The sequence below is a fragment of the Quercus suber genome, unplaced genomic scaffold, assembly GCF_002906115.3.
Source record: "Quercus suber isolate HL8 unplaced genomic scaffold, Cork oak 2.0 scaffold_869, whole genome shotgun sequence".
In the NCBI taxonomy this organism is placed as follows: domain Eukaryota; kingdom Viridiplantae; phylum Streptophyta; class Magnoliopsida; order Fagales; family Fagaceae; genus Quercus; species Quercus suber.
In genome coordinates this window covers 1-24,610 of record NW_027070299.1, presented here as the reverse complement: position 1 = coordinate 24,610, position 24,610 = coordinate 1, and the positions used below count along the sequence as shown (strand labels likewise).

Sequence of the window (24,610 nt, the reverse complement as noted above, 5' to 3'; positions counted from 1 at the left end):
GTTAAGAAATTCAACACTATACTAGGTTTCTTGATGAATTCTTGAATAAGGATTGCTGTTTAAAAATTTAGATTAGAAAAGAATGAATGTTGACGACTGTTTGGGGCTAAAATAGGGGATAAATAGAAAATAACATAAATAAAACTCTAGGCAATTACACCTTGGTCTTCCTAAGCATCACACCTAGGGTTCCTTGGCATCACACCTTGGAGAAGTTTGCATCAAACAAACAAAGCTTAAAAATAAGCTGCTGAATTTTATTAATCAATCACCATATTCTGAACTAACATGACCACAAAAGAGCCTTTATATAAAGGCTATAGTGATTCCTTACCTAGTAGGACTTGGACTCTAAATTACCTATTCCTAAAATGATCACTAGGAATATTAATAATAATTAAATAAAAGAATTAATAATACATAAACATAAAATAAGACTCATAGGCCTTTGGTATGGCCAAGGACAGCCCATTCCAGATTTCTAGAAATTACCAAATTGCCCTTATTCTAATAGAACTTAATTAAAACTGATCCAGCAGCTTCTCAACCTAAAAGACTCAATACTAATAATTAAAATGACCTATCAAAGGTGCTAAGAGGATCCGACATCAAAACTAGAGCACAATTCTTGAATCTTGGTATATTTAATCTTCTTTTCCCTTGAGCTCTTCCTTGTCCTCATTACTCCCCCCCCCCCCCCCCCCCCCCCCCCCCCCTAAACCCCGGGTTTCCCTAGCATAAAAAAACAAAATATATCTTATTATTATTAACTCCAATTCTTATCATTATTTACTGCTTGAAGCAAGCTATAGTATATATTCAATTTCTGTGATGTATTATATTTTGTAGGTTTTGTGACAGGCTAATGACCTTTCTTTCTTTCACCATCTATCTAGGTTCTAACTTCTAGTCCTCTAATACATACGAATGCAATGCAGGATCTTCAGAGGAAGCGTCTAGTTACTTGTCCCTGTTCCCATGGCATAATACCTTGCAGTTTAGCCCGATTAAGAGATGCTACAAAAGAACTTGGTATTGGAAAGTGAGTAGTTACTGAATGGGTACGAGTGAGATAGTAATGAGTTCCTACTTGTATATACCCTTAAGGTATTTTTAGCATGTGAATCTCTTTTAGAGTTAGTCTCTTGCCTTATTCTTTTTTCTCTTTTCTGATTTTAGTTTGCTGCAGGATTTGTCTTGTCATTAGAGCTTCTCACCTATGTTTTGTTTATTTGAGATGTGTCTAGCAGAAAACGGTTGCAGTTTTTTATCATTTCTAATGTTTGTGGAGAATGTTGACACCTTTGTAGTTGTACTTATTGTTGGAGCATTTTAATATTAAATAAATAAAATGAATAAATGTAATAACATAAATGAAAAGATATGGGAGTAAATATGGGAGATGAGGAGTTAGTGAAAATGTTTAATCCCACATTGAAAAGGAGAGACTTTTTTATTCTTTTTAATTGTGGTGATTAATGGGCTAAAATGTATTGACTCAGATATTGGGCTAGATACGTGCGCAAGGGGGAGGTGAAGAGTGGAGGTATCAAAATTAGAGAGATTCTTGGCAAGGAAGGGTGTTCTTTCTGGTGGAGCTTTGGGCTTGAACACTTTGTGCAGAAGTTGTTCTAGCCATACGACACTTGTTGGGCTGTTGTATCCTGGGGGAGACAAGTCAGAGAAGGTCTGCACCACGTTAATAATATTCAGAAGTATTATTCAGTTTCTCTTTGTGTTATTTCTATTACCATTGTATTTGCACCAACAATTTTAAGGAGATTCAACACATGGAGCCGACACAAGAGAAACCAAATGAGCCTGTTGGAGATCTTAACAAGCCCTTTCGCTTTAAGGGAGCCCACTTCAAAAGGTGGAAAGGAAATGTCCTCTTTTACTTGAGTCTTCTCAAAGTCTCTTACATCCTTACTGACAAGAATCCATCAAAAATTCCTACCGATGAGATGAGTGATGAAGAATATATTCTCCATCAAGAAAAAATAGATAAGTATACAAAAGATGAGTATAATTGTCGCTCTTATCTATTGAATTGTCTTGCTGATCATTTCTATGATTATTATGATACAACTTACAATTCTGCTAAGAAAATTTGGAAAGCTTTACAAAGCAAGTATGATACCGAAGAGGCAGGTGCAAAGAAGTATGTTGCTAGCAGATTTTTCCGTTACCAAATGGTGGATGGAAAATCGGTGGTGGATCAAGCACAAGACTTCCAAATGATCATTGCAGAATTGAGATCCGAAGGCATAAAGATTGGAGACAATTTGGTGGTAGCTGGCATAATTGATAAACTACCACAATCTTGGAGGGAGTTCCAAAAGACTTTGCGGCACAAACAAAAGGAGACATCCTTGGAGACTTTGATCACACGCATCCGTGTGGAGGAGGAGGCTAGAGGACAAGATGCACTCATGACACAAGAGAGCAATGGTAATTCCACCACTAAGGTAAACCTTATTTCAGCCAATAATCATATGCCCAAAAATCATTTTCCTAGAAATAATCAATTGAAGCCTAAAAAAAGAGCCTTTAAAAATAATAATAGACCTCAAGGAAGGGGAAACCCGAATAAAAATTACAATAAGAACCAAGGACCCCCTTCACAAGATCAATTTAATAGATCCTGTTTTGTCTGTGGCAAGAGTGGGCATATTGCTCGATTTTGCAAATTTCGGAAACGTGAATCTGTCCCGCAGGCTAACGTAACCGAAGAGCCTTTAGTGGCTATGATTACAGACATCAATATGGTGCAATATGTTGAAGGGTGGTGGGCAGATTCTGGTGCTAATAGGCACGTCTGCTATGATAAAAATTGGTTCAAGTTGTACACTCCTTTTGAAGAAGAAAAAACTGTTATGCTTGGTGACTCTAGCAAAACCAAGGTTCTTGGGAGTGGTGAGGTTGAATTGAAATTCACTTCTGGACGCGTGCTAACATTGAAAGATGTTCTTTACACTCCGTCCATGAGGAAGAATTTGATGTCAAGTTTTTTGCTTAACAAGGCTGGCTTCAAGCAAACTATGGAATCTGATAATTATGTAATCACTAAAAAGGGATTATTTGTGGGCAAGGGTTATGCTTGTGATGGAATGTTTAAATTGAATGTTGAGAATAATAAAGCATCTACCAGTTCAGTTTATATGCTTTCTTCTATTAATTTTTGGCATGCTCGTTTGTGTCATATAAATAGTAGATATGTGGGAATCATGAGTAGTTTAGGATTAATTCCAAGACTGTCAAAAGATTTTGAAAAATGTGAAACTTGTAGTCAAGCTAAGATTACAAAAAGGCCTCATAAAAATGTTGTAAGAAATACCGAATTGCTTGAGTTAATTCACTCTGATTTATGTGAATTTGAGGGAATTTTAACTCGTGGAGGAAATAGATATATTATCACTTTTATTGATGATTTCTCAAAATATACAACTATTTATTTGTTGAAAAATAAAAGTGATGCTTTTGAAAAATTTCAAGATTTTTTAAAAGAAGTTGAAAATCAATTCGGTAGAAAAATAAAAAGAATAAGAAGTGATAGAGGCCGTGAGTATGAATCAAGTGCATTCAACTCATTTGTTCAGTCTTTGGGAATTATCCATGAAACTACTGCACCATATTCACCTGCTTCTAATGGTGTGGCTGAAAGAAAAAATAGAACTTTAATTGAGTTAACAAATGCCATGTTAATTGAATCTGGTGCACCTTTACATTTTTGGGGTGAAGCTATTTTAACTGCATGTCATGTTTTGAATAGGGTGCCACATAAAAAGTCACACACCACACCTTTTGAGATGTGGAAAGGACATAAGCCAAATTTGGGATATTTGAGAGTATGGGGTTGTCTTGCTTATGTAAGGCTTACTGACCCTAAAATGCCTAAATTGGGAATTAGAGCTACTACCTGTGCTTTTCTTGGTTATGCAATTAATAGTACAGCCTATAGATTTTTTAATCTTGAAAACAAAATAATTTTTGAATCTGGTGATGCAATTTTTCATGAAGAAAAATTTCCTTTTAAATTGAAAAATAGTGGGGGTGAAGAAAATATTTTGTCACAACCTAGTTCTTCTACTTCACATTTACAAAATCAAGAAAATTTTGAAATGGAACCTAGAAGGAGTAAAAGAACTAGAGTTGAAAAGGATTTTGGTCCTGATTATTATGTTTTTAACATTGAGGAAAATCCCCAAAATTTAAAAGAGGCTTTAACGTCACCTGATGCTATATTTTGGAAAGAGGCTGTAAATGATGAGATGGAATCTCTAATTTCTAATAGAACTTGGAAATTAGTAGATCTTCCCCCGGGTTGTAAGACCATAGGTTGTAAATGGGTCCTTAGAAAAAAGTTGAAACCGGATGGATCAATAGATAAGTTTAAAGCTAGACTTGTTGCAAAAGGTTTTAAACAAAAAGCTGATCTTGATTTCTTTGATACTTTTTCTCCGGTAACAAGAATTACATCTATTAGATTGTTAATTGCTATTGCTGCAATTTTTGATTTGAAAATTCATCAAATGGATGTAAAAACTGCTTTTCTAAATGGGGACCTAGAGGAAGAGATTTATATGGATCAACCCGAAGGCTTTGTAGAGCCTGGACAAGAAAGCAAGGTATGTAAGCTAACTAAATCCCTATATGGCTTAAAACAAGCACCTAAGCAGTGGCATGAAAAGTTTGATTCTTGCATGATTGAGAATGGTTATAAATCAAATGAATGTGATAAATGTATTTATTCTAAATCATGGAATAATTTACATGTTATTATTAGCCTCTATGTGGATGACATGTTGATTTTTGGCTCAAATATGCATGTTATAGATGAGACAAAAAATATGCTTAAAAGCCATTTTGATATGAAAGATCTTGGTGAGGCTAATTTTATTTTGGGCATGAAAATTACAAAAGCATGTGATGGAATATATCTTGATCAATCACATTATGTTGAGAAAATATTGAGAAAATATAATTTTCATGATCACAAAAGTGTAGCTACTCCTTTTGATTCTAGTGTTCATTTATTTCCTGTGAATAATGATGATGAGATTTTTAATCAAAAGGATTATGCTAGTATCATTGGTAGTTTGCGTTTTGCTACTGATTGTACTAGACCTGACATTGCATATGCAGTAGGAGTGCTTAGCAGATTTACTAGCAAGCCTAGTAAAGATCATTGGCTAGCTATTGAGCGAGTCATGAGATATTTAATTGGTACCAAAAACTATGGCTTATTTTATAAAAAGTACCCTGCTGTGATTGAAGGTTTTAGTGATGCCGATTGGAATACTTTGTCAGGTGATTCTCTCTCTACCACTGGTTATATTTTTACCTTAGGTAGTGGTGCTATTTGTTGGAAATCTAAAAAGCAAACAATAATTGCTAATTCAACGATGGAAGCTGAATTAATAGCATTGGCTTCAGCTAGTGAAGAGGCAAATTGGCTTAGAGATTTGTTATATGAAATTCCACTTTGGGAAAAGCCAATTCCACCTATATTAATTCATTGTGATAGCACTGCCACAATTGGTAGAGTTAAAAACCGTTACTATAACGGTAAATCCAGACCTATAAGAAGAAAGCACAGTACCGTGCGATCTTATTTGAGTGGTGGCATCATAACTGTGGATTATATTAAATCTAATGATAATCTTGCAGATCCATTTACCAAGGCCTTGGCAAAAGATAGAGTCTGGAATACATCGAGGGGGATGGGACTAAAGTCCATAGAATCCTGAGCCATGTATGAGGATACCCAACCCGAGGACCAGAGATCCTGAGAATTGGGTTCAATGGGAAAAACGAATCATACGATGGTCGTAAGAAATGCACAATTTATTTTCTTAATTATTTATTTTGTAAATAATTTTTTAATTGTTCATCCCTATGATGTAAGTGCATTTATCCTGTAATGTGAAGAGGTTGAGTAAAAAACTCTTAATGAAATTTGTAGCTCGTATGAGTGGGGTGTTAGAATTACAGGAGCACCCTTGACAAATTTCACCTATGTGAGTGTGGGGGTGGGGCCGCTCCCTATGAGATTTGGACTTAATCTCAAATACACTCATGAAACCGGGATCAGCACACGGCCGTAAAGTGCTAGCTATAAAAGCTCATGTCAATACCTGGGTTGTTATGTGTAAGCAGTGACGCTTAATTTCCCTAAAGCAGTCCTAGTTCAAGTCGGAGACCACTACGACTCTGGAGTTGAGATCGCTGTTTTACTAAGTGAAGGTTCAATGCAGAGCACACCTTCATGATGCATAATGACCTGTCTTTGCCTGGTAATCTCTCTTTTACTAAAAGTTTAATATTAAAATGAGTGGGGGATTGTTGGAGCATTTTAATATTAAATAAATAAAATGAATAAATGTAATAACATAAATGAAAAGATATGGGAGTAAATATGGGAGATGAGGAGTTAGTGAAAATGTTTAATCCCACATTGAAAAGGAGAGAGACTTTTTTATTCTTTTTAATTGTGGTGATTAATGGGCTAAAATGTATTGACTCAGATATTGGGCTAGATACGTGCGCAAGGGGGAGGTGAAGAGTGGAGGTATCAAAATTGGAAATGAATCAGCCTCTTGGATCCTCCTACTTGACAGCCCATTCAGAGCAATTACCATATCCGTTGGTGAGTAAATGGCCCGAATTAATACTCCATTTTTACTATGGAAAATAAAGAGCCATTAACCCACTTAATGGACTATCCGTTTGGGCCTTTTCATTCTTCAGAAACTCCTTATCAGACCATTAATTGTGTAACTCCAGCCCATCAAATTAATATCCAACAATTAATCTTGTAACACCCACTACATCAGAATAATGGACCTAATTAATCAGAATAAATTGGGTAGTAATTTCGTGAGGCCCATTGAGCCTATAAATAGACTCATTCAGACTCAATCCAAGTTACTAAAAAATCACAATATACACAAAGAAAAAATAGAGAGATTCTTGGCAAGGAAGGGTGTTCTTTCTGGTGGAGCTTTGTGCTTGAACACTTTGTGCAGAAGTTGTTTTAGCCATACGACACTTGTTGGGCTGTTGTATCCTGGGGGAGACAAGTCAGAGAAGGTCTGCACCGGTTACAAAGTTTAGCCAACCAAGGGCTTGAATCTCCTTAAAGAGAGCGAGTGCCGCGTCTCAGTCCAAATAGCGTTGTGTAATTTTTCTCTTTACATTAATAATATTCAGAAGTATTATTCAGTTTCTCTTTGTGTTATTTCTATTACCGTTGTGTTTGCACCAACACTTATGTATAATTTGCAAATTCAAGAGAAACAAATGATGAATTTTGCATTCCCTAATGATAATGAGGGGAAGGAGGGTGGGGGGTTCCAAATAGACTTGTATAATTACTTTTTGAAGTGGGTTTTCAAATTTGATAAAAGTGGTGCTCAATCGTTTTTAGAAGGTTGAAGATAACTCAGCTACTTTTTACAAAGACATGATAGTACGCCCATTGCAACTAATATAACTTTTTCTTTTTGGTTTTATATGCTTCTTCTCACTGCTTAACTTCTTAAGTAGTACATCAATATCAACGGTTGGCTGTAGTTTCAACTTTATCCTTTGTTAATTTCTCAACCTGTATCTCTATGATGGTTGAATTACATGGAACTTTTCCTTTTATTATCCTTTCCTCATTTGTTAAGCATTTACGTTAAACCAAATTGTGAAACGCTTTTTTCTAACTATCCAATTAAACAGAATATAGGCAGGGGATTGAAGCTTCCACTAGAGGAGATGCATGTGGTTTTGGCATCATGATGCTAGAGATGACGAGACAAAAGTAGCCTACAAGAGAATTGTTTTCTGATAGACTTGATCATATATGGCGTCTGCATTTCCAAAACATATTATGGATGTTATAGATGCCTCATTAAAGCAGGAGGCAGATTCATGGGGCTCAAGTTGTGCTTTACAAAGGCTTGGTCAATGCTGCATTGAAATAGTCGAGGCAGTGTTGAAGTGCACGATGAGAATCCACAAGAAACAACAATCTGTCTTTGGTAAGGCTGAAGAATGCTTTGAAGGAACAAGGATATTAAAGACCAAGCATGGTAAAGAAGATATATGGTTGGTGATTAAATAACAAGGATATTGGCTGATTTGGTTTGTAACTGAGCTTCCAATTTGCTCTTGCAATCACACACACACAGCTTCTGTAAATCATTTTGTAAAACAGGGTCAAGTAAGAGAACTTTCAAGAAATTGGAAAGTATTCAGTATTTTGTCAGCAGTTATATGCATAATTCAAAACAAACAGAATGCGGCCTGGACTATAGGTTAGTTACCTAAATCCAAACAATAAAAGAACATAATATGGGGCGTGAAAAGTGAGTGCACTAGCTATCAAGTTCCAAAGGGGTCGTGAATGAAAATTCTGTAAGGCCAAGTAATTAATTTATTAGCAAGACACCGTGGCAAACGGGGGCAAAGCCATGTGAAAAGTGGTAGTGATGTTACTGCCTAGTTGGATTTTGTTAATTTAAGGATTAATGGAATGACAAGTGACATTAATCCATTAAGTTTCTAACAGTTAGCAAGCAAGTGGGTAGTAGCCTCAAGAAAGTTACAAATAAATAAATACGAGGACATGTGCCAAGAAGCCATAGGCAGAAAGGAAATAGTTGCCTTGAAGTAGTTAAAAGAGATTACCAAGCCTTGTTTGTAAGAAAACACTGTGCAAAAGAAATCAACTAGGGAGTAGCATGTGAAAAGGGAAACCAAGCATAACCGCTAAAGCTGCAAGTATAAATAGAAACTCATTTTACATGAAAGGTTTACCATGTACAACCGAGAAGTCATTATAACACTTCTGAAAACATTTGTACTTAGATTCTTAAGAGACCAAGTAGTTCTTAGGACTTGTACTTGTAAGTTGCTTCCCTTGTAATTGTGATCTTATTTAATTAAGTATTTGTCAAGTTTGATGCAATATTTACTATTTAGGTGTTTGTTTATATTTTATATGAATTCTTGCTTGTTCAAATAAGTTTTATGTGAGATTGATGACTTAGGCTTTAATCTATTGTGATCATTGCAATTTAGTTTACTTTGAGATGATGCACATCAAATTTAATTTAGCATGATTAGGTTTACTTCAAATCAAAGCTCTTTGACTTAGTTTGTTTAGGATCAATCACTTTGAATCAGTTTAATTTACTTCAAATCAATGTCAATAGAGACAACTTAGGCTTGGGAATTTAATTTAGTCACTTAGGATTGATGATCAGTCATGGGCAGGAGACAAGATTTCTTATTAGATGAGATTAGATGGAATGAGATTTTACATAGTGTGACAGTACATATACGTTTAGATATACAACAACAACAAAGTCTTAGTCCCAAAACTTAGGGTTAGCTATGGATCCTCGACAAATTAGATTGGGTCGATCACATGAATTCTTTCTCTCCAGTGTATCCTATCTAAAGTCTTGCTTTTTGTTACTTCCTTAATTGACATCTTTTTTGTTTAATTACTTCTACTAATGTTATTTTTTTGACATTTCTCTACTGTTATTGCATTTCCTCAACTAAGATTGATTCAATCTCTTTCTTACTAGTTTGTTACTAGCTTTTCTTTAAATATGATCAAATCATCTCAAGTGACTTTCTCTCATGTTTAGATATAGATTTAATTAAATTTTAAAGTTAAGGGATGAAAATAATATAATTAATAGTTGAAGGATTTATTGCGAAAATTAAAAGTTAAAACTTATGCAAATTAATATATAAGGAAGAAAATGAAACTGAAATAAATGTATGTAGACCAAAATTTTAGTTTGAAAAAGAAAAAGAATAGAGTATACCTTTAACTCTTAAAATTTGATATTATTTTTATTTTGTTCCTGTCTGTTTGATTATGTTTTTATATTTGCCCATGCCATCTATTTTCATTAGTAATCTAACCGTCCATATTTGTTTTTGCTTTAAGAATGAATTTCCTACATTCTACGTCATCTTTTTTGAGACCAAATTCCATATCATTTTTAAAACTATCATTTAATGAAATACTTAAACATAAACATTTGAAGGCTATTTAACAATTATATTATTGTGGGTTTCCATTCTCAAAAAAAAGATTATTGTGAGTTTCAGTTAGCTAACCTGGTAAAGTCTATGATAGTTGAATAAAAGATCTCAGGTTTAGTCACCCCTTATACCAAAAACTAATTGGTGTCTTGGTCAGATGATAAAGAACTATTATCGAGAGCGGATGTCATAGGTTGAAACTCTTAAAAAAAAAATAATTAAATTATTAAATTGATTGTAAGACGAATATGAAGACGAAATCCAACATAAAAGTGAAAAATGAAAATTTTGAACTTCCAAAAAAGCCAAACTTTAAAGGATCAAAATGTACTTATCAAAAAAATAGAGAAGGTAAACAAAGACAAAGCCCAAAATGGAGAAAAAAAAAGTACTAAGAAAAGAAATAAATAAAGCATCAAATTATCCACATTATAGTCTGAAACATGTGGCACTGTAATGCCACTGCCACAGGGAGAGAGATGGAATGTTTTCGTCTATGCAGTTCAACTTCAACCCCTTCAACTCTCCGATTTCATAAAGCCGTTATCAATCTTAACGGTCACAATTTTCCCTCTAATTTTAAAAACTCAAAATTATTTTGTCCTTCTCTTTCAACTCCTAAATACACACTGAATTGCAATTGCAGAGAGAGGACCAAAGGGGAGGCTCCTCTGTCCAGTACTTCAGCTTACGCCGTGCTCGGCGTCGAGCCCGACTGCTCTGCCGCCGAGCTCAAAGCCGCTTTCCGAGCCAAAGTACAATGATTTATATCTTATTCGAACAAGTTTTTGCTTTCCTTTTTTATGTGTTTGATTTCCAAGAAAATTTAACAAAAAAAAAAAAAAAAGAGAAGGATTTTTGAGTTCTGGGTTTTGTTGTTTTGGGATTTGGTTGCCAAGAAAATTGAGGAAAGAAAAAAGGAGTTTTGGGTTATGGGGTTTTGCTGTTTTTTAGTTTGGTTTCCGGGAAAATTGAGAAAATATTAATGAAATGGAGTTTTGAGTTATGGGTTTTTGTTATTTTGGAGTTTGGAGAAATGAAGAACTCAGGTAAGCCAATAGGGTCTTTTTTTTTTTTTTTTTTTTGGATATATATATATATATATATATTAGAGAATTTGTGTTTATATTTGTATGCCTAATTTTTTCTTTTCTGTAATTTCAATTTTGTTACAAAGGTGAAGCAATTCCATCCTGATGTGAATAGAGATTTGGCAGATTCTGATTCAATGATTCGCCGTGTAATTGAGGCATATGAGGTACTAATATTTACAAAAACCTACCAAATTAGTTTCTTTCCCATTATGTTTATCTTTTTCTTTTTTCCTTCCAAACATTAGTACATTTTATGTGTGGTGGAAAGAGAAAAGTAAATTAGGGGTTTGATGCGAAATGTTGAATTAAGATAGTGTGAGGAAACTCTCATTTTCATTGGTTATAATTGGTCCAGAAATTTTTTTTTTTCTTTTTTTCAAGAAACAAACACACACACAAGAAAGAGGGAATGGGGTTCCAACACAAAAAGGTCGTTTCACCAATCTCATGTTGTTGTAATAATGTTTTGAATTTTTTTTTTTTTTTGGAATCTTGTTAAATCCAGTCAATACGGATAAGTTTATAGATTTCATTATTGGTTTTGGAATCCCACATAGTTTAGATAAATAACAAGGAGATGCATTAATTCTTATCAAGAATGTTAGTCCCACATTGGTATGAAAAGAAACAGGGAGATGACATAGTCCCTATACATTGAGTGGTGGTGTAGTTTTTGTTTTATGCGTGTAGGAGTTAGACATCAAAGATTTGTTTTGTGTTCAGTGTGAGAAACTTGTGAGAGGTATGGTGGTCATCTTGTTTTAAGTAATTTTGCATTAGCAGTTGCTATATTCTATGAATAAAATATAGGTGCAATACCTTAGGTGCATTACATTAGGCTCTCAAATTTTCAATGCAACCAGATGCTTTACTACTAAGGCACTCGACCTAAGTTTTACTATATGTTATTTGCAGCATCCTTTTATTTTTAATTTTTAATTTTTACTTCTACAATACTTGTCACTACTGATTGTACCTAGTGATTGTTTTGGGCTTGAAAATATGTGCAGATATTATCAAACTACAGCCGATCAGAGATTATTGAGAGGTAAACCTGTTACCATGTTTCTTGAATTTTAGCAGTGATGTGCTAAGATGTGCTTATTTTTTCATTTTAATTTATTCTTCCTTTTTCGTTTGCCCAAGCTATATCCATTCAGTTGTTGATTAGGAATGATTAATTGTTGTTTGCTACAAGTACTCAAGCATTCTAACGAAACTGCCAACTTTCTGAACAGTTATTAATAATATATTGTTCTTTACTTTTGATAATGTATCTGGGTATACTGTATAGAGTATTAACTGATGCGTGGTATTTTGCTAGCCCAGCTCACAAGCAAATACATATTTCATAAAAATTGAGTAAAATGACTTTCTATAAATAATAATCATTTCATTTGAGAACTTAATGATGTAATCTATATGTACTTCATTATTTACCTGTTGTTTCTTTCATTGTACAATTTATCTTTCATTCTTACCATTGAGGTTCCATTTTGTAGGGAATGTATAGATCCATTCGAAAAACCAGAATGTGAAGCCTTTGATATCTTTGTTAATGAGGTTCTCTGTGTTGGCAAAGGTACTGCTGCATTCATTTTATTCTAGAATACACTTGATGGATCTATTGTTACCATATTGCTTGCACATACCTACCACAAAAAGAGACACCCCTGGTCATTACCACGTGCACAAAGTACTCTTTTGCTATTCTACCTATTTCTGAAGATCATATGCTACTCCCTCTGTTGAGGCCAGTTCAGGCTGTGGATTTTTTTTTTTATATTTAATTTTTTAATACTCAACGCTAACATCTGTACAATCTGAAACACATACACTGCTTACTGAAAATATCCAATGAAATTTTAGAAATATGACCTCTTTTCATGTCTCTTAATTTTGTGCTATTATGCAAATTTGATAAACTGAGAAATGCTTGTTCAATCATATGACCATATTCTAAAATTTTTTATAATTAAAAAATTACTACATCAAAGGATTATCAACCTTTCAGGATGAGTGTACTGCCATATTTGTGAAAATCACTTTATTAAAAAAAGAATCCATTTGATGTTTATCATTTAACTTATTTTTCTAATCAAAATGTGATATCTTTTGTTCTTCCTCTCCCACTCATCTATGCAATTTTCGAATCATCTGCAGGGTGTCCATATTCATGTGTAAAAAGGGCACCTCATGCCTTCTCATTTGCATCTACTGGAAGTGCTAGGGTGTCTTCACAAGGTTGGTTAATTCTCTTATTTTTCCATTCCTTGTGAGCTTGTATGTTGTTAGAGTATTAGGTGCTAGGATGAGAGCATATATAAAGGTTGCTCTTGTGAATAGTGCCAAGGCAGCTAATGGTTGAACTATATCGTCTCAAACAAGAGCCAGGGAAATATTGATGATTTTTTTTCCACACATGCAATATCTGTGGGATCAAATTTCACTATATGAACCAACATGGATTATGCATGCAATGCCCAAAATTTCGTGAATACCAGGAACAACTGAAAAAGATTTCTGTTTTGCCTTCAATTGAAAAAGTTTTCAAGGAGCTTGTACAAGAGGTAACATTTACAAGTCTTCTGATCTTGGCCACGTCATCCCTTGATCCACCTTCAGCATCTAATCAGATATCTGCAACTCGTCAGAATGAGTGCTTTGATCGCTTTGGCTCTCTGCGATCTAACTCTAAATACGATCATTCTCACTTCTGCACGTTCTGTAGGATTTGAGAACATTTTATTGAATATTGAAGAAAGCATGCCTGTGTCTCTCAATCCTCAGCTGCCATGGCCAACATCAACAGCATAACATTGCATCCTCCAACTCCATCACCCAACGCCAGTAGTTTTGGCAAGACTTGCAACTCATGTTTACACTAACGGCAATTGGCCTAAAGACTCCTTTCAATAACGTTTTGTCCCATTCTCAGGGTGCATCCTCTTCTATTTTTTTTTTTTTTTTTTTTAAAGATCATGAAACCAAAAATAAATACAAAAAAGTAACGGGACCATATAAATGCAAATGTTTTTTCAGTCTCAGGTCTTTTATTTTTGGTAATATATCATGAAACAATGCGTTTTATTTAACAATTCGCAACATTTTTGTGTCTCTTTATCTCTCTCTGGGGCCTTATTTGGTTAGTTATTATTATTAGTCCTTAATTATTATTTTTTGTGCTTTTTTTAAAATATTAAAATGATGGGTATGCTAAAAGACATGAAAAAGAGATAAATGTGTGGTGTAAGCTTAGGCAATTAATGGGAGACTAACAAGATAATAGTAAAATAAGTTAATGTAAATTTTTAGGTAACAGTAAAAAAAACTTAATAAAAGAGGTAAGAAAATGTTAAATGCAAAATTAGAGTGCCACTTGGCAAGACCTCATGCACTCTCACATAAGGTCTCCGCTTTTATATATATATTGACATTGATTGATTGATTTGGTAAACTGAGAAATTCTTGTTCAATCATATGACCATATTCTAAAATTTTTTATAATTAAAAAATTACTACATCAAAGGATTATCAACCTTTCGGGATGAGTGTATTGCCATATTTGTGAAAATCACTTTATTAAAAAAAACATTTGATGTTTATCATTTAACTTATTTTTCTAATCAAAATGCCATATCTTTTGTTCTTCCTCTTCCACTCATCTATGCAATTTTCGAATCATCTGCAGGGTGTCCATATTCATGTGTAAAAAGGGCACCTCATGCCTTCTCATTTGCGTCTACTGGAAGTGCTAGGGTGTCTTCACAAGGTTGGTTAATTCTCTTATTTTTCCATTCCTTGTGAGCTCGTATGTTGTTAGAGTATTAGGTGCTAGGATGAGAGCTTATATAAAGGTTGCTCTTGTGAATAGTGCCAAGGCAGCTAATGGTTGAGCTAAATCGTCTCAAAGAAGAGCCAGGGAAGTATTGATGATTTTTTTTCCACAAATGCAATATCTGTGGGATCAATTTTCACCATATGAACCAACATGGATTATGCATGCAATGCTCAAAATTTCGTGAATATCAGGAACAACTGAAAAAGATTTCTGTTTTGCCTTCAATTGAAAAAGTTTTCAAGGAGCTTGTACAAGAGGTAACATTTACAAGTCTTTTGATCTTGGCCTTGTAACCCGATCTTGGTCACATCATCCCTTGATCCACCTTCAGCATCTTATCACTTATCTGCAACTCGTCAGAATGAGTGCTTTGATCGCTTTGGCTCTCTGCGATCTAACTCTAAATATGATCATTCTCACTTCTGCACCCTCCGTAGGATTTGAGGACATTTTATTGAATACTGAAGAAAGCATGCCTGTGTCTCTCAATCCTCAGCTACCATGGCCAACATCAACAGCATAACATTGCATCCTCCAACTCCATCACCCAACACCAGTAGTTTTGGCAAGTCTTGCAACTCATGTTTACACTAATGGCAATTGGCCTAAAGACTCTTTTCAATAACGTTTTGTCCCATTCTCAGGGTGCATCCTCTTCTATTATTTATGTTGCACTAGTTAAACACTCATTTTGATATCTTGACCTTGCTTGCTGCAATCATATTGCACCTGATTCTACCTCTTGTACTATACAAACCCATACTTTTCATATGCCTATCAATCACATCACCAGTGGCTCAACTATGACCATTATAGGCATCATTTCTACTACTCAATTATCTATTTCAAATGTTTGTCTTATGCCTAAATTTTCGTGAAATTTCTTATATGTTGGTCAATTGTGTGAGCTAGGGCTTCGCATAAGATTTTCTTCTATTGGTTGTGTTGTACAGAATCCTCAGATAGCATATAGACCATTGGGACAAAACTTTAAGTTGGATGGCTTTTTCTTCTTACATCTTCACACGTAGTTGTCTTTGTTACGTCCACTCACACAGTATCACCTCTTTGGAGTTGTGGTATTCACGGCTAGGTCATGCTTCTCTATGTTGGGTCCAAACTTAAGTGTCTAAGGGTATGTTAGATTAGGTCTCTTTTTGATCCTTTGATTGTTATCTCATCCTATCTTGGAAAACAATAGGCTTTGCCTTTTAACAAAAGTGAGTCTTTTGTGTCTGCACCATTCAAGCTCATTCACTCTAATGTATGCAGAGAATCTCCTATTCCTACTATAGGGGGACTTTGTCAGTTTTTTTGATGACTTTTCATGTTACACATGGATATGGATTTTTTTTTGTTAAAATTTTTCTGAGATATTTGATATTTATCATGAGTTTACCAAAATGATTGAAGGTTCTCAAAATCCATCAAAATCTAATGATTTGAAAATATCCTATAGTACAAACAATATGACTTCCTAGTGTTTGCAAATTATATAGAATCATTTCTTATACATCTTATTGAAGAACTTCACAGAAAAATGGTTGAGTAAAAAGTAAACTTCGATATATTTTGTTTTTCATACTCATTCTTTTTGCATCTATTATTGCATCCTTCTCACGCAAAACTGCACCTGCTGTTATTCATAGAGGACAAGGAATTTTTTGTATAATATAGCTGCTATACAGGATGGTGTTAAGGATATTTTAGAAAAAGAAAGTAGAAGAATTTGAAGAAAGGCACAAGTTGCCAGTTTGGCTTTTTATTCATTTGGTAGTTCTAATAGTATTATAACTACTTTTAACATTAATTTTATCAAATGATATTAATTAAATTTCAGCTTTCAAACATATGTGCATATGATTAGGTCATGGTGAAGACTACCAAGTTCAGCTCGCAGTAGGTCAGTGCCCAAGAAGTTGTATCCATTACGTTACGCCTTCACAGAGGATTATCTTAGAGGAGCTACTAGACAGGTAGATAGTCATATCTCTTACCTTCCTGGAAATCATTGTTGACTGTTGTAGGCGCAAAAATTGAGACAAATGAACTGTATATAATCACTTCACTGTAGCCACACTTGTGAAAGAAATATAGCTAGCACGTGTTCTTGATTCAGCTTGATTAGTGTATAACGTGCATTCTCATGCACCATATCTATTACAGCCAAAAGACCAGGATAAACATACTTGTTTGTGCCATGAATAACCTTGATGTGATCACATATCACTGACACATATACTATCTTACAATTTTGGGATATCTCTTATGGCTTCTAACTATGATTTCTATTTCTGGTTTATTTGATATCTTAGTATCTTGAGCGTGCCTTATAATTCATCAGCCGAGGCAGAATTGCTTTATTCTCTTCTAGTTAAAGCCAAGTTTGAAAACAATCGGTACCAAAAGCCGAAGAAGCAACCCAAAACTTCAACCCAACATGTTGATTGGTTTTAACATTTGGATGCTGATGTTTGTATGCTGCTTCAAATTCATGGCCAATCACACCCAGATTACTGGAGAAAATGGAAGCTGATATTGCTTATAGATGCCTCCAATCATCTATGTGAATACTGAATGTTGGTGATGTCAATTTAACTCATCATTGATCTGACTCCCTGCTTGGGGTTGCGTTCTTGTAAAGTGCATCTACATTGAAAAACATTGTAAAATCCTTTTTCTCCCACCACTCCCCCACCCTCGTGCATGGGAGGAAGGGGGAGGGGGGTTTGATTGGATTTATGTCAATGGCATATGTATGAAGTTAGAAGTTTACATTTCATTTTTGTTATTGTTACAGAATCTACCATATTTTTCTAAAGGAAGTTCAGTAAGTACTAAAAATTGCTGTGATATCAATTGATTATCCTCTTATGCTCCATGAAATAGTTCTTTCCTTGGTAAACCTACCTTAATTACAAGCTTCTAGTTGGTCAGCTCCTCATCTGCTATAGGAAGGGTAACACTAATTTGTTTCTATGAGTGAAGTTCTTGTGGTTCCACCACCACATTCAGCACCATGGCATGCCATTCAGTGAATAAAAGAGGATGATCAAGATCATATGGTTCTCCACAATCCTCACTTTCAGTCTTCAGACGTGGTTCTCATGCTTTTCACAGCATATGAAAGTCAAACATACCTAGAAACTGTAATATGATGCCTAAAGCCATGATGCAGAATCTTCTTGTGGATTAGTATCCTAGTGACTGAGACCATGCCAAACGATCGTGTATTGTGTGTGCCTGCATGTGCAGGTTTGGGTGTGTGGTGGTTCACCAATAATTAAAGACAAAATATTTGTCCCAAGCCACATTTGATAAGTCATTACTCAATGGAGAGTTGGGAGAAAAAGAATATAAGCATCATTGCTCAATATAGGATTATAGGCTTAGAGGGAAAAATGAAGGGATGGGAGAGAGAGAGGAACACTGATTGTGCTTTAATTTGGTGCATCTTGCATCATTTCCAGCTATATCATTGAAGAACAGACACTATTTCCTCACCACCCACCACCCCCCCCCTAAATGACATGGTCCTATCCATATGCAGTCTTTGATGATATCTGATTATGAACATCAAATAAAATAAGTTGTTTGTGCTCAAACTGCAGCAACTGCAATTTTCTACATAGTTTGTTTGACTCTTTTAGATTATCATCGTAACATTTTGTCCAACCTTTGTATTTGTTTTGTACTATGGCTTAGGGTGCATTCTAATCTAATATTCCTTCATTTATCTTTTTATTCTTTTAATCTAGGAATATTTGATATCACTGCATCAGCTAAGTTGCTCATATTTCAATTATATGGTGATGGAATTTGCTCAAAAGTTGTACTTTCAGAAAGATTCTCTAATACCATCATTAGGAAACTGTAATGGTTTTCATTATGTCTCCCTCAAGCTAGAAAGAATTTTTCCTCACAGTATATTATATAATGGCAGCCAAGGCCTCTCATCATGTGGAACCCACGTCTCATCAGCGAAGATGTTGGAGTTGGTTTTAATGTTCGGAAGTTAAGGCGGTATTTTTTACGGTATGTTTTGCTTTCTCTCTACATTTCAAAATAGCTTGTTCCTTAATTTTTGAAGTCAATTAATTGTTAGCAAGCCTAATAAATGGACTAAGCCTTTCCATCTGTTCAAGTTAATAGACAAAAATGTTTTGCTTTCTCTCTACATTTCAAACTAGCTCACAGTTTTCCTTTCAGTTAAACCCATTTAAGTGACAAATTGAATTGTTTAAAGGATCAGTAGCTCTACATAAACTCTTTGTGTTAAACTTTTGTATCAATTGTCTACATGTTTAGAATTATATCAAATTAACAACTCTTATCTTTTTTTTGTGCAGCACTTTTACAACAGTATACTCAATGAAACCTCTGCCATCCGGAGCTTTGTTTAGGTGTTATCCAGGGTAAGGGCCATTTTGCATCTTATGACTTCCTAACATCTCATGGGCACCTGATTAATAGTTACTGTCAGACTATACTGTGCTTAGCTAACTGCAACTCCAGTTACTTGCACATGAACACCAATCAGATGGGAGTGAATACAAACTGATCTTCTAACTCTTAGATTAAGGATTGATCAAAGCAAGCAAGGGAATTTATTTGTTGGTGATATTTCAAAAAGGATAAAATTGATATGACTTGAATTACAGATTACAGGCTTTACAATTTAGATTGTGCTTTTTATCTGGTTCTCTATAAATAACCATATGCTATGATCCATGCATTGCTATGTGATTCTTTCATGTGATCACAAAATGATAGATGAAGGCCACAAACTAATTCAAAGTCAAATGATTGACCAAATTCAAGCATTAACTCTTTGAAGTTTGAACAGAGCCCAAGTTCTTGATTTTGTCAGTCCCACCCTCAAACAGGGCTAAGCAAAAATCTGGCGCCTTCTCAAGAGTTTTATTTTTGGTCCTATTTCCCTTGTTTTCTGGCCGGCCGGCCTTCCCAAGGTCTGAATCTGTTTTCTTATCATTTACAAGATTATGGAAGGTCTTCTACGATGACAAGGATAGGCCAAATAGATATCTTCTTGCTAAAGAACTCATAAGTCGTCCTGATGCTGAGGATCTTGAGGTAGGTTGCTACTAAATTTTTAGAATGTCTCATTAGAACAGATGGACTAATATTATCAATATTATTATTTGAATTGTTAAATCTTGTGTGAGTGGACTGTTAAAACAAAGTTAAAATATTTTTTGCTTATCAATGCAGATAATATATGGAGATGTAGAGGAGAAGTCAGGGCAAGGTCCATCTTTATTTGATAATGCAGTGGGCATCTTCTCTTCATTAAATCGCTTCATGAAAGCCATTTCAAAATAGTCCTCTATTTTCTTCTTTTCTTATGTATAGAGAAAGGCCCTTTGCATTTGTTCAGAATCAATATATTTCAATCCAACAATATTATTCAATAAATTCTGTAGCTTGAATTCTAAATTATAATGCATAATTTGGATTTCAATATTTCACGATCAAGGGTGCAGTTCAATTTGTAGTAGTGATTCTTATATAATGTTGTAATACAATCAAAAGATGGTAAAAAAAAAAAAATCTATTTGACAGGACTTCTTCCCATATTTAAATTACATAATCTCAATCAAGTGTTTGTTCTTCAATGTTTTTTTTTTTTTTTTTTTTGTAGGTTTATGTAGAGCTACTGATCCTTTAAACAATTCAATTTGTCACTTAAATGGGTTTAACTGAAAGGAAAACTGTGAGCTAGTTTGAAATGTAGAGAGAAAGCAAAACATTTTTGTCTATTAACTTGAACAGATGGAAAGGCTTAGTCCATTTATTAGGCTTGCTAACAATTAATTGACTTCAAAAATTAAGGAACAAGCTATTTTGAAATGTAGAGAGAAAGCAAAACATACCGTAAAAAATACCGCCTTAACTTCCGAACATTAAAACCAACTCCAACATCTTCGCTGATGAGACGTGGGTTCCACATGATGAGAGGCCTTGGCTGCCATTATATAATATACTGTGAGGAAAAATTCTTTCTAGCTTGAGGGAGACATAATGAAAACCATGACAGTTTCCTAATGATGGTATTAGAGAATCTTTCTGAAAGTACAACTTTTGAGCAAATTCCATCACCATATAATTGAAATATGAGCAACTTAGCTGATGCAGTGATATCAAATATTCCTAGATTAAAAGAATAAAAAGATAAATGAAGGAATATTAGATTAGAATACACCCTAAGCCATAGTACAAAACAAATACAAAGGTTGGACAAAATGTTACCATGATAATCTAAAAGAGTCAAACAAACTATGTAGAAAATTGCAGTTGCTACAGTTTGAGCACAAACAACTTATTTTATTTGATGTTCATAATCAGATATCATCAAAGACGCATATGGATAGGACCATTCAGTTTATCACTGTTAGAAGCCATGACATGAAAAATTGATTGTTGTATACATATGTGTCGGCAAAATTTAATTCAGATATTACCAATCTAGAATTGTTTGTACATGAGGATCATGCTAATAACAGAAATGAGGTGTATGGTGACCACCACTTCTAATAAAGGACTGAGGAGATCAAATCATTACCGGGTCATCTGAGAGGTCAGATGCAATTCTCTCTACATATTCCAACATCTGGTAGTCAGGAACAACCATAACCACAATTTCATCTTCACTTTCTACAGGCTTCCTATCACTTAAGCTGTATAAAATGAGACAAAATATTGCATGGCTGAGTCATGAAGTTCAATTAATCAATAATCAAGTAATTCAGTGGAATTTCATAAGTACAATTTTCAAAACAAAAATCAATAGAAGGAGAAATATGAACAACAAAGTGCCAGATTTGTTTGCAAAAGGATGGCTAGCCAAGCTACCAATCATGCTCAAAGGAATTTCAATAGGGAGGTCAACATTACCTGGCAAATCCAAAAGTCGCATCTTTCCACCGGTATTTTAGAAGTGCAGCAGCACCAGCATCTGGAAATATGGCTTTAATTCTCTACAAATTAAATTTATAGAACCAAGTAACTGAGATCACAATTATTAAATAGTAAAACTAAAATTACAAATTACATAAAAGTAATGGAGAATACATTATTAACCAATAAAACATTGCGAATTGTAATCAATTCCTTAAGATAGCTTGCTTACACAAGGAGTGCTACTCTAAATATGGAAGCATCACCAGTCATATGTCCCTAGGACGAGTGAAACTAAGACTGTTTTTTACTTTTCTTTTTGTTACCTACTGGAATTTCCAACTCCAGAATAAAGTTAGGTAGATCCTCCTTCACATATTAATTCATTCTCTCATACTATATGGTTTCAGTAAGTCAATCCCAAACACTAAGTTTCTTAACTTCAAGCAAAACTTTGAAATAACCTGACATCCTGTCTCTTCAATTAGTGTATCCAAGAAAATCCTTGACAGATCCCAGAGCTCAGCTTGTGCACCTTCATCATCTAGAAACTGCAACTGAGGAATTAGGAGCTCAACCTGTAAAAAAATAGCCAAGCTATAAAAACAAAAGAAAAGTGCAGACAAGCAACTGAAGTGGACTAACCAACTGAGCACAAGTTTTTCCATCTCTGCTGTGATTAAACTTCTTTCTCTTTCAAGAGAAATGCTCAAAATTTTAATACTATTTTACATTTCAAAGGTCAAATATTAATCTTTCCCTCAGACAGGTTTAAGCTAAATTTTTTGCAATTATTATTTGGAAACAAGGTTTAATTGGTTGATATTTTAGATAAGCCAGTATTAAAACTCAGAAAATGATAAGGTAAAACTTTTAAATTTTTTGCACCTTTAGAGACTATTATTGCATTAATATCTCTATTTAAAACTCCACAATTGCTTTTGATGCTGAGTCTTCAATAGAAAAGAAAACATCTCACTTGGGCAGGACTGCTTTTTAAAAATTTGAAATATTTCTTTACTTTTCTCTTCATTTGACTCATTTAAGCTTCTAACTGATGGCCACGGAAAAAACCAAAACAAAAGAACTGCTTCCATTTCAAATCAATAAAACTAAAATTTTGTTGCCACCTACTATGGCTCTCATTCCTCCAGAAGACAGAAATAGGCCACTTGCTTGACTTGATTGCCGGACTGCTCCTTCCAAGTCAGGAGGCAAGCAACTGAAACATAAAATAAATCATTAGTGATTTTCCTTTCACTTATCACCTTCAAGGCCAAGAAACAAGAAGTTCAGTAATCCAAAAATGACAATTTATATACTCTAGTCTCCACTCAACCAAACATAAATAAATAAAAAATTTTAACATAAAGGCTAAGGGCTTTTGCATTATCGATGTTACACTAAACCCAAAACTTTAAAATTATTACCTTGTATAAAGGTGGACAACCTCCAGGGCTAATATTAGGCTAATAGCCAAGCTTACCAGTTTGATCATGAACCACTTGAGCTTAGATAAGCTGCTCAGCCTTTCCAAAGGCTAATCCTAATTACCACCCAAAGAGATGAAATTATTTCCCACTTTCCTTTATATCCCAATTGATCATTGGACATGTTAAGTAAATTATCACCATAATCTCCAAATTATTACAATAAAAATGAAAATAGACTGGTGTACCAAAATCTGAAATTGACAACCTCTGACTACATATTAAAGACACAAAATGATTACGGTGAGATTAGCACAATTAAACTGATTTCAAATGTCTAATAAACACAACCAAATGGTTTATTCTCTCCAAAGGCCCCAAATTTGGCTGTTTATCTAACCATGCATGGTCACTCAACTCTGAGAGAAGGAAACTTGAAACCCAAAAAGAGGCAATACCCAGATAAGCTGAGTAACTCTAAGTGTCTACAAGAAACAAAACCTGTCATCTTCTTCTACTTCTTCTTGAACTGTTTGTGGTTGTGCTGGCAAAGTAGAGGGTGTGACTGCTTCAACTTCAAGACTGTCTAGGGGAGGCTCACCTTGGAACTTGTCAAACTTGGCACATATCCTTGAGCTAGACCCAGCTTTGGTAAGTGAAACTCCATAGTGCACATTAAGGATAGAGTGAGAAAAAGATAAGGAAAAGTGTGTGGTTGAGGATGAGTTGGGCAGTGATGCAAAGGAGCAACAGTTGAAGAAACAGCAACTTGAATAATATGAAGAAGCCATGAAGTTTGCTAGAGCTACTCCAAGGCCAAAGCCATAGAGTACAAAATACTAAAACTGGTTTTTTATCAAAATTTTGTTGGTTGTTGTTTGATTTTGACTGTTAATTGTCATGGGCAAAAGCTTAGTAGTTTTAGTATGCATTTGGTGTGGTTGGAAGCTGCCACACCTTCATAGCAAGAGATCCAACAACTATCTGCCACATCAACAAGAGGCACGTGACTTTCACGTGACCATTGCTTTAGTTATTTACTGTTTAGTTCATATTCAGGTGAAAATATATTTTGATAACCAAGTTCTATTTCTTTAGATTAATGATGTGAAGCAGAAGGGTGTTATGGATAATCTATGGATTTTATTTTTTAATCATTAAATGGTAATTGTTTTGTCGTAGAATATATATATATATTTTTTTAATTAATTTTTTCTTAAATTTTGCATAAATTTTGTTTTTTGTTTCTAAACATTAAAAAAAAAGAAAAA

At 34.4% G+C, this 24,610-nt stretch overlaps 3 protein-coding genes across 7 annotated transcripts; 2 read left to right on the top strand and 1 right to left on the bottom strand.

The window, feature by feature from the left end:
- Positions 1–10,484: 10,484 nt before the first annotated feature.
- Positions 10,485–17,844, top strand: LOC112017683 (uncharacterized). Of its 5 annotated transcripts, none has more exons than XR_010626794.1 (7): positions 10,485–10,811; positions 11,234–11,314; positions 12,161–12,198; positions 12,653–12,732; positions 14,842–14,922; positions 15,025–15,248; positions 16,859–16,957. XR_010626794.1 is itself a non-coding variant. In XM_065767958.1 (7 exons), exons 1-7 carry the CDS (start codon positions 10,500–10,502, stop codon positions 17,446–17,448), a joined length of 843 nt encoding a protein of 280 aa, XP_065624030.1. In that variant the 5' UTR covers positions 10,485–10,499; the 3' UTR covers positions 17,449–17,844. The 5 variants fall into 5 exon arrangements, 3 of the variants coding, with proteins under 3 accessions (XP_065624030.1, XP_065624031.1, XP_065624032.1); XR_010626795.1 differs by having other exon boundaries at positions 16,832–16,899; XM_065767958.1 differs by lacking the exon at positions 15,025–15,248 and adding an exon at positions 17,307–17,844 and having other exon boundaries at positions 16,859–16,967.
- Positions 17,845–18,912: 1,068 nt separating this feature from the next.
- On the top strand, positions 18,913–20,573 carry LOC136065169 (uncharacterized). The gene is made up of 4 exons (XM_065767961.1): positions 18,913–19,026; positions 19,341–19,406; positions 19,992–20,085; positions 20,224–20,573. The coding sequence occupies exons 1-4, from the start codon at positions 18,950–18,952 to the stop codon at positions 20,332–20,334; spliced, it is 348 nt and encodes a 115-aa protein (XP_065624033.1). The 5' UTR covers positions 18,913–18,949; the 3' UTR covers positions 20,335–20,573.
- A 278-nt stretch (positions 20,574–20,851) lies between these two features.
- Positions 20,852–24,244, bottom strand: LOC112017576 (uncharacterized). Its single transcript, XM_024050040.2, has 6 exons — positions 23,841–24,244; positions 23,044–23,131; positions 22,374–22,487; positions 21,907–21,989; positions 21,575–21,689; positions 20,852–20,977 (listed from the first exon to the last, which is right to left on the bottom strand). Exons 1-6 carry the CDS (start codon positions 24,128–24,130, stop codon positions 20,852–20,854), a joined length of 816 nt encoding a protein of 271 aa, XP_023905808.2. The 5' UTR covers positions 24,131–24,244.
- Positions 24,245–24,610: the final 366 nt, after the last annotated feature.